General features: G+C 42.1%; 1 protein-coding gene across 1 annotated transcript in view; it reads left to right on the top strand.

Annotated features, from left to right (window-relative positions):
* ANOS1 (anosmin 1) overlaps positions 1 to 9427 on the top strand; it is a 309454-nt gene that overhangs the window by 60215 nt on the left and 239812 nt on the right. The window contains exon 2 of the mRNA XM_073565978.1: positions 588 to 635. Coding sequence (XP_073422079.1) covers positions 588 to 635 — 48 coding nt within the window. The remainder of the gene's footprint in view (positions 1 to 587; positions 636 to 9427) is intronic.

The following is a 9427-nucleotide window of genomic DNA, read 5'->3' as shown; positions in this document are numbered from 1 at the left end:
ATCACTTATGCTGTACAGACAACTACTACACATCTCCATTCAAGTGAATGGCGTTGTATTGCCATACCTGAACAGCACTAGTTTTAGCAACGTAAATATGCTTTGGGGCCACATGATCGGTTGAACCCTGACCTCCAATATTCTTTAGATTGAATTTAAGGCATGTCTCCTTGTGTGCATATAAGTCAACTAAACCTGTCGATTTTGGTGGGACAATATGACCACCTAATGTGTATGGAGGCCTCCCCACTTTTCCCTGACAGATAATGTTGGTCAAGATATGGACCACACATGTCTGATCCTTTTGTTCTCATAGAAATACTTTAACCTTTTCACTATATAAATTTCAATATCAATCCTTGTGTCTTAAAGCTAGAAAGGGCATAATGAAATGACATTGAACTATTTACATTTTGACTAGTCTACTCAGAAAGAAAGATTGATCTGCCCGTATTACGTTAGATGAAATTCTCAACCAAAAAGAAAAAAAAAGTCTCTGGAAACATAGTGTTACCTCACAGTTCCATTAAGGAGCATGGTTTTCTTGATGGTGTGTTTATACTGACTGATCTCTCCATTTTTTGCAGAACAATGGTTCCTTGATTTGGTGCCAGAATCACAAGCAATGCTCCAAGGTAAATACATGTTTTTTGTCCCTTTAATGCTCAATGATTGTTTTTTCTTTAAATAAAAAAGTGAAACAAATGCACCATTAATAGATGATGTGGAAAAATGTTCTCTCTTTGTGTGATTCACTCTTCTGTTGTTTCTCCCAGGGCTTTATAAGTACCATAATAACTCCTTCACTGTTGAGGGCTCCATTTAAACATTGCTTTTCAGTGATAGTGCTTATTCAAGACTTGACAAGTCGAGAATAGAAGTAAGAACTCTTGTTCGTTTAACCCCTTGTTTCCATGGGAGGGGCAGCAAAGCTGTTCAAATCCTTAGATGATTTAGGGGTTGAAAGAGCCTCATTATTTATTGTAGCTCTGCCATTAAAACGCAAAGAGCAAATAAACTTATGACTAATTAATTCTATTAGACAAAGATCTCATTAAGCTGTATCATCGAAAGATGCATTACATAAATGGCAAAGTAATTCAGCCTCAGTTCTTCTCATACAATGATGAGTAATGTGTATGAATATTTATTATCTATCTATCTATCTATCTATCTATCTATCTATCTATCTATCTATCCATATATTTATCTATTTAAATATCTACCTTGTATTGTTTTATAGTATTTAGGTAAAACATTAGAATTGAATAAGAAGATGTGCGCTGCCCTAATTCTGGTCCTCTGTTGCAGCCAAACCACAGCATTATTCACTTTTTTTGCTAACTGTGCCCCTCAGTGTCATGATGTGCCTCATGCCACTACATTATGAATTTATGAGGGTCTAGTCAGGGATGGCTTTAGACAAAGTGGGGCACCAAATTAAATGAGCACGATTGACAATATTGAAGTCGTTGGAGAATGATGGGCATAGATAGTCCTCGATACAGTATAATGCAGGTCCCATATAGTACATATAGTAGAATGCACTCCAAATGGACCTTGATAGAGAATAATGCAGCCCCCCTCATAGAGTATTATGCAGTTCACTCAGAGTATACTGCTGCTCACTCAAAGTATAATGTAGCCCCCTCAGAGAATAATGCAGCCTCTACCAAAGACACAGTATAATGCAGCCCCCTCAGAGTATTTTGCAGCCCCATAAACACACAGCATAATGCACCTCCAGAGTATAAAGCAGCCCCTTCAGAGTAAAATGCAGCCCCCCACTGTATAATTCAGCCCCTCAAACACACAGTATAGTGAAGCCCCCCACACAGTATAATGCAGCCCCCATACACACAGATTATAGTGCAGCCCCATACACAGTATAATGCATTCCCCCCACACACAGTATAGTGCGGTCCCCTCACACATAGTATAGTGCAACCCCCCACACAGTATAATGCAGCCCCCATACACACAGATTATAGTGCAGCCCCATACACAGTATAATGCATTCCCCCCACACACAGTATAGTGCGGTCCCCTCACACATAGTATAGTGCAACCCCCCACACAGTATAATGCAGCGCCCACATACCCAGTATAGTGCAGTTCCCCCACACACACAGTATAATGCAGCCCCCACTCACAGTATAATTGCTAAGTGTCGGGTTCCTGCCTCTGCACAGGAGGAATCCCGCACCTTGCCTTCTGCAGTCTCCCATTCCTCTCTGGCCACAAAGGAGCCTGCTCAGCAAAGACATCATTCCCGGCGTCTTGCTTGGTCTACTACTGTTGGCTTGGTTATTGCTGTCAGTCAGGATTCAGCTATAGTAACCTGCAATAGCCAGCAGCGAGCAGCTCCTGGGACTAAGTCCTTCTTTCAGCCCACTGAGCATGCCCGTGGGAAGTCCTCTCATTGGAGGTCTGAGGTCACATGCTCAGGTCCTATTGCTACTCCCATTGGACCACTAGGAAGGTCCCGGAAGGACGCAGCTATAAAAGAGTCGCATTGCCGCACGGCCATGCGCTAGTGTAGAGACTTATTGCTGAAGTTGTGTGTACGATGATGGCTGTCTGAGACTGGTGAATGACTCATTATAGTTCCCCTCCCTTTGATACGCATGTTTGTAGGGTCTAGGGTTTAGAGTCAGCACCGAGTACTTGGCACTGCTTAGTGCCGCAGTGTTCCCAGCTCCTCTCACACATTAGCGCCTGAGGGCGTCATTCAGCACACTGCACTTAGGTACCACAGATACAGCAGCATCCGTTAGAGCGGTGCCGTGAGCATCTTATGTGCTTTCCAGTCCTAAGCTTAGGCTGGTTAGTGGCATCCGCCAGAGCTGCGCTGTACGCACTTAGTGCGGTAAGCAAATATCAGCTGCTCCCTGTGTCTGTTAACAGGGCACAGCATTCTTTAAGCATCTGTCCGGGCATCACTGTTGCGGTGCTGAATGCTCATGTCTTTGCACTAACGCTTGCCTGCTGAGTCCTGTGAGGATCAACAGGCTCTGGCACGTGTTCCAGCGGCTCTGTGAAGTAACAGAGTTCGCTCCTGTTCACACCGAGTCAGTGGTTAACCCGCCGGTGTTTAGTTAGTGCTCCGCCATTACTAAGCAGCAGTTTTCCCTGCACGGTGGACCCCGGGTTGCGATTGCATTTCCTTATATTTTATATTTGGTGCGATCCGCAACCCTAACAATAATGCAGCACCCCCCCCACACACAGTATAGTGCATACCCACTCATACAATATAATGCAGCCCCCCACACACAGTATAGTGCAGTCCACACACACAGTATAATGTAGCCCCCCCACTCACAGTATAATACAGCTCCACACACACACAGTTTAGTACAGTAGACACATACACACACACACTATAATGCATACACACACATGCACGCATACACACACAGGCACACACACAATACTTACCTCTCCTCCTTGTCCCCCCGCAGCTTTGGCTTTTGCAGAGCTTCTCGGCATCTCATCAGCGCTACTGCTGGCACATGCTGAGTTAGAGGCAGAGGGGGAGTGATGAGAGAAGGAACGTCATCTGGTGCTCTCTCCTCCATCACTGCTTTCAACTGTATCGGAATCTATGATGCCAATAAGTTGAATGCACGATGCAAGGGGAGGGTGGTGGCACCTGGCCCCTTACTCACGGGCCCCATAGCAGCCAAGTGTTGTGCCGCTAATAGCGGCAAGCCACTGGCTGGAGGATCCTTGGATGAGCGAGACCCTAGGTAGCTGCCTGGTCTGCCTGCCCCTAATGCTGGTCCTAGGACTAGTTTATCACAAGAGATGACCCAGAATCCCAGGCCAAGAATGCCGCTTGCTTCTGCAAGAATATCTTGGCCCAAATGCTATAGAGAAGTGGACTGGATAGAATAAGAATAAGAATGTTCTCTGTTTATTACATTTTTGCTACATATTTTTAACGTGTTGTCCCCTTTTGGTCATGTGTTTTTGGAGCAGAATTAACATAGCATATTTTAATGTGAATTTTAGTGCAGAAATTCTCTGTTTTTGCACTTAAAAATGCGATACCATTTTTACATGCCTTTTACAGACTTCCCATTTTTATAGAATCAAATACTGTACACTTTGCTTGCACTGTTAAATACAATGGATTTTCAACACAAACAAAATATAATGCAACCTTAATGCTACATCTGAACATTGCCTTTAAAGCTCTTTAGGTACAAATATTGTGCTAAATTGTTTTTTTGTTGTTAAATGTTGATATTTAAAAAGTTATTATATATATGTCTTGTTGCTTGATATAACTTCAAAAGCCATTGTTTTCTTGAAGTGGATGTTCTAAAATAACAGCTTAAAGGACTGGTACATTTTTAATATCACTCTTTGGTAGTAATGATGTGTGTATGTGTAATGAGTGCAGTAAGGGTGCTTTCTCATTGCATTTTATGTCTCCGTCAAGGCGTACGTCTGAAATCCTCTATAAAATCGGGTCAGAAGGCATGCGGGGGCTACAGACTGTAATGGTTAGGGCAGAGCGAACATGAGCTCTGCCATGCCTACAGGATGTGGACACTCAGATCCAGTGTATTATGTCTGAGTATCCAACTCTTCCAGGTGTACACTCCCAAAAATGATGAACGGCAGAGAACACATTCGCTCTGCCACCACCATTACAGTTTATGGCCTTGTCGGCACATGCATCTAGACCCCGTTTTGATGGGGATTTCAAATGTATTCCCCGATGGGGACATAGAACGCAATGTCGAAGCATCCTAACATACTCCCCGGTCACCACTTTCTCTGTCGGTACAGTCTGCTCTGGCATCACGTAACCTCATTTGTGACTTGCTAAATCACACAGTATCTGCTGTGTGGAGTAGAGGTTGCTTTTTACATTTTCTTAATAATGATGTGGACTAGAGCGCTATTGAAAAGAACAGAAGATTGCGACTGGTAAGTTTGTTAAAACATTCATTCATGCACACTTTATTGCTTCCAAAGGAAAGCATTAACTGGAGTTCTCCTCTTTTAAGATCAAGCCACAGATTAGATGAAAGGTCAGAGATTCCCCAATAATTATGTTGGCCCTTCAAACACCTGATTGCGGGGAGTGCCAATTGTGATACCCCGACTGTTCTAATATTGATGGCTTATCTTAAGAATAGGTCATTACCTTAAAAAAACGGCGGCACTCGTATGGGTCAATAAACTATGTTTTAGTTATTGCTGCCTTTTTATTCAATTTGTCTGGTTTTGATAGGAACCTGGCCCAAATCCTTGGGCCTACACCCAGATACCCTGTTACTTCTGTATGTTGAGGCTGATTTTTTTTTTTTGCTGTGGTCTCTCTAAATGAACTATGAACGTATTCCTATATTGGGACAACAAGGACCAAGCAATATTGTTAAGACTTTACTTCTAGGAAGTGAATATTTTCAATATCGATCTGTTCGTGGACTATACTAACATGCGTAAAAGTCTCATTATGTCCTTTCCTTGTAGAGCATTATCTAGGCCCCTTATCTACAATTTACAGCATTGCAGAATACATAACTGCTAGTAGTCTTGCTCTGACAGTAGTGTGAATGTACATCTGCCTCCAATTAATAGGACCTATTCAGTCATTAAATCAACGAGATTGATGCAGAGAACATTTTGCATTCTATGACTATGTCCCACTTGACTATTTAATACATCAGTAGATTGTATCTACAAACAGTTAAAGACTTGGCCACAATTTAAACATTTAGACTAATCTGATTAGAGATGTCCAAATTGCATAAGTGGTCTGCAGTTTATGGATCATCTTCCTCCTTTATGATCCTCTCGAGAGTCCAGGTCTTTAGCTTTTGACCGAGGATCATAACTTAGTGTACAAGTAAGGTAGATGATTATTCCACATTATTGGAGTTTTCTCTACCCTGGGAAGATTGATGTCAGTGTTGGCAGTGCAGTCCAGCTGGGCCAAATCCAGTTTAAATGATTAAAATAATAAAATAGTAGTCAAGTGTTCTGTCTGCATGAACAATGTCGCTTACTGTTTAAGGTGAAGATTTCTTTTTTTGCGTACAAGTCAGGATTATTTATTATGTATGCCAATAGAGGAGGGACAGTGCACATAAGAAGAGCTTTATCTTCTGCCTGTTTAGGAGATTTATTTCAATAAAATTATCTGTGTAATCTGTGGACTCATGAAAATGTCCCCAAACATACTATGAAATAAAGTAAATACTGCTTTGTTAGTTCAAAGAAGATTGCAGTTTTGACCATGCAAATTGCTGACAGGAAATGTGGACAGGTGTCAAAATATATCTTTCTGTAGGGTTTTACAAGCTGACGAGGACAAGGGGGAAAGCCCTCATATGGCAACACTATGGACCAAGTTGGAAGGATAGGGATAAATCTCCTCATCTATAGGTATGTTTGTCACCTGATGGTGTTGTGTAGATGACACAACATCTGAAGAGTTTGCAGTCAAGTGAGGCTGCTGCCACTGTCCAGTTTGGATAAGCACTCCATGCAACCAAGATTTCAGGAAGATAACAAGCCTTTGTGGCATGACAGCTGACTATGCTGCTGCTCACATATCAAATCAGGAATAGTGAGGTGATGACAGAAGATTTTATTGAGATACAGTGCAGTATATCAATGCGTTTTGGGGCCAGACTGATCTCTTTCTCCAGGATAATTTCAATGCAAATATATACATGGTCAGTCCTGCCATGAAACACAATGATGTAATGCATTGTATGTCAATAAAGTCTTCCGCCATCACCTCATTATTACAGAGTTTGTATGTGAGCAGCAGAGTAGTCAGCTGTCATGCCACAAATGATTCTCATCTTCCTTTCTGTAGGGTTTTAGCATCATTAAAGAAGCACTTCCATCAAAATTTGTATCCTCATAATATATTGCAGTCATCATATTGCATGACACTGTGTATTTACAATTGCTCATTTTGCCTTTCTAGCCAATTAATTCTTCTCTTTTCTCTGCTGTATGTAGAAACAGGAAGTCTCTTGTCCCTGTTATCATCCCTCTCGTCACCTTCTGAGCTAGCTCATCCACTCCTCCCTCCTGCAGGGAATTTTGCAGTGACTTATGACTCATACAGGAAAAATTGACTTCCTGTTAATGCAAAGAGCTTAGAAGGATTCAGCTAGTCAGTTTCTAGTCATGTGATGTCATAGACATAATGGAAAAGAGTAGAAAGGAGAAAATGAGTAATTGTAAGTACATAGTGTCATATAATATGATGATTGCAATATAGTAAGATGAAAAAAAAATTTGATGAGAGTGCTACTTTAATAAAAAAGTAATTTCAGGGTGGTCCTTCTGTCTCTTGCTCCGGACTCTCTTGAATATGTACTGCACAGATCCTCTCCCTCTGCTTTTGAGTGACGGCTGTAACAGTGCCTATTTGGATGCTAGACCATCATTCAGAAGCAGAGGGAAGAGACTGTGAAGGACTTAAAACAGAGGCAGACACACATATGGTTAGGTACCACCCTATGAGTGCACACCAGTTTAAAACTACTTTTTCCTGCAGAAAGGTATGTTTAAAATATAAAGAGCATGTGTCATCTTTAGCTTTGGGCCTTTCAGAGATCAATTCATTTTCAACTTGCTTAACTGTTCACAATAACTTTAATTTTTACCAGGGGTGCCCAAACTTTTATATGCCACTGTTTTTTACAAAGCTGCTTATTTTCATGTGTGTACTGATTTATGAAAAAATATAACAACAGTTACTCTTTTAACACCTTAATACAAAATCCCAATGGCAGAAATCATAATAAAGGATAGTGGTAAGAGAAAAATCCACACCACCAAATGGCATTAGCCGCAGGAAAACGCTACCAACCTTAGAAACATGCAAAAAGAAAGGAGTCTGTATCCACAGATGAAATCACTTCATTATTTTATTATATTGGATAAATTACATCAAAAATAGACTGAATAATATAACAATAATTCTCTTGGATCTCTCTGCAGCATTCGACACTGTGGATCATCAGCTCCTCCTCACTATGCTCCATTCCATTGGCCTCAAGGACACCGTTCTCTCCTGGTTCTCCTCCTATCTCTCCGACCGCTCCTTTACTGTTTCTTTTGCCGGTTCCTCCTCCTCTCACCTTCCCCTTACTGTTGGGGTTCCTCAAGGATCGGTTCTAGGCCCCCTCCTCTTCTAATTGTACACTGCCCCTATTGGTCAAACAATCAGTAGATTTGGTTTCCAGTACCATCTCTATGCTGATGACACCCAATTATACGCTTCTTCTCCTGACATCACGCCAGCCTTTCTAGAAAACACTGGCGATTGTCTAAACGCTGTGTCTAATATCATGTCCTCACTATATCTGAAACTGAACCTGTCAAAGACTGAACTCCTGGTGTTTCCTCCCGCTACTAATGTACCTATACCCGACATTGCTATTTCTGTGTGTGGTTCCACTATTACTCCCCAGCAACATGCCCGCTGTCTTGGGGTCATACTTGATTCCGAGCTTTCCTTTGCCCCCCACATTCGATCACTGGCTCGCTCTTGTCATCTGCACCTCGAAAACATTTCTAGAATTCGACCTTTTCTTACTTTTGACTCTGCAAAAACTCTTACTGTTTCTCTTATTCATTCTCGTCTCGACTATTGTAACTCTCTTCTAATCGGTCTCCCTCTTACCAAACTCTCCCCTCTCCAATCTGTCTTGAATGCTGCAGCCAGGATCATATTCCTCACCAATCGTTACACCGATGCCTCTACCTTGTGCCAGTCATTACACTGGCTACCCATCCACTCCAGAATTCAGTATAAACTTATTACCCTCACCCACAAAGCCCTCCATGGCTCAGCACCACCCTACATCTCCTCCCTTGTTTCAGTATACCACCCTACCCGCGCCCTCCGTTCTGCTGATGACCTGAGGTTAGTATCCTCAATAGTCAGAACCTCCCACTCCTGTCTCCAAGACTTTACACGTGCCGCGCCAATTCTTTGGAATGCACTTCCCAGGTCAATACGATTAGTCCCCAATCCCCACAATTTTAAGCGTGTCCTGAAAACGCATTTATTCAGACTGGCCTATCGCCTCAACACATTAACCTAACCTATCCCTGTGTGGCAGAGCCAAAAGTTTTACCATAACCAGGTTCCCAGCATCATGTTCCCACATGCTTTATGCATCCATTAGCCCTCTGTGTCTGTACTGTTACACACTTAACATTATGGCTGGTCCATACAATCAGAGCAACTGTTACCACCCACCTTTCGTGTCTCCCTCTTTCCTCATAGACTGTAAGCTTGCGAGCAGGGCCCTCACTCCTCTTGTTATTTGTTATAATCTACTGTATGTGATTATTGTTATGCTGTAATGTCTATTGTCTGTACAAATCCCCTCTGAAATGTAAAGTGCTGCGGAATATGTCGGCGCTATAAAAA

Source organism: Dendrobates tinctorius, unplaced genomic scaffold, assembly GCF_039654945.1.
Source record: "Dendrobates tinctorius isolate UK_male_01 unplaced genomic scaffold, ASM3965494v1 ptg000016l, whole genome shotgun sequence".
NCBI classification, from domain to species: Eukaryota; Metazoa; Chordata; class Amphibia; order Anura; family Dendrobatidae; genus Dendrobates; species Dendrobates tinctorius.
The sequence above is the reverse complement of the archived record's forward strand: the minus strand, read 5'-3'. Positions and strand labels throughout refer to the sequence as shown.